The following is a 750-nucleotide window of genomic DNA, read 5'->3' as shown; positions in this document are numbered from 1 at the left end:
GGGTGGGCAAGTTCTCTGGAGGGTGGGCAACATTTTTTGGGAGGGGGCAACATTTGTTGGGAGGGTGGGCAAGTTCTTTGGAAGGTGGGCAAAATATTTTGGGGGGGGTGGGGCAAAAAGCTTTTAAGGGGGGGTGGGCAAAAAGCTTTTAAGGGGGAAGTTTGGATGAGCTGAAGTGATTCAGGCCAAGCTGAGCAAAGCAAGGAGCAAATGTCTGGAAGGTGAGGGGGAGGATGATGAGGAGAGGAAGGGGGGAAAAAGGGCTGGGGGGTGTGGGTGAGGAGGAAGAGGTGAGGAAGAGGAGGGGAGGGGTTGGATTTTCAAAGACAAGAAGTTGTAAAATCAAACTTACATCTGGCTGTGGAATGGCATACTGTCCTTGAATGGCATAGGCCTACAAAAAGGAGGAAAAAAGTCCTATTAACGACCATTGGACAGTCACCCAGGGACAGATTTTGTTTGGGTTGGTTTTGGTTTTCGGTTCGGTTTTTGTTTTGGTTGGTTTTTGGTTGGTTGTTTTCGATTGGTTTGGGTTGGTTTTGGTTGGTTGGTTTTGTTTCAATAACTAGCCAGGAAGTTAAAGAGAGCCAAGGTGGAAAGTTCTCCAGGGGGTGTGAGGGAAGTGGGGCAGGGAGAGGGTAAGAAGGGGGGAGGGATAATGTGGGGAAGGGGGAGGTCACGGGAGCAGATGTTGGAAGGAGTAAAGTTTGGGGGTTGTTGTCTAGAAAGGGTTATTTTTTAATATATTTT

General features: G+C 48.4%; 1 protein-coding gene across 1 annotated transcript in view; it reads right to left on the bottom strand.

Moving 5' to 3' along the window:
* Positions 1–750, bottom strand: part of PCBP2 (poly(rC) binding protein 2) — a gene marked incomplete at its 5' end in the record, with an annotated part of 11,438 nt that overhangs the window by 4,231 nt on the left and 6,457 nt on the right. The window contains 1 exon segment of the mRNA XM_010006282.1: positions 353–394. Coding sequence (XP_010004584.1) covers positions 353–394 — 42 coding nt within the window.

This window comes from Chaetura pelagica, unplaced genomic scaffold, assembly GCF_000747805.2.
Source record: "Chaetura pelagica isolate M959 unplaced genomic scaffold, ChaPel_1.0 scaffold1971, whole genome shotgun sequence".
Lineage (NCBI taxonomy): Eukaryota > Metazoa > Chordata > Aves > Apodiformes > Apodidae > Chaetura > Chaetura pelagica.
Note: the sequence above shows the minus strand (reverse complement) of the source record. Positions and strands in the feature narration are given on the sequence as shown.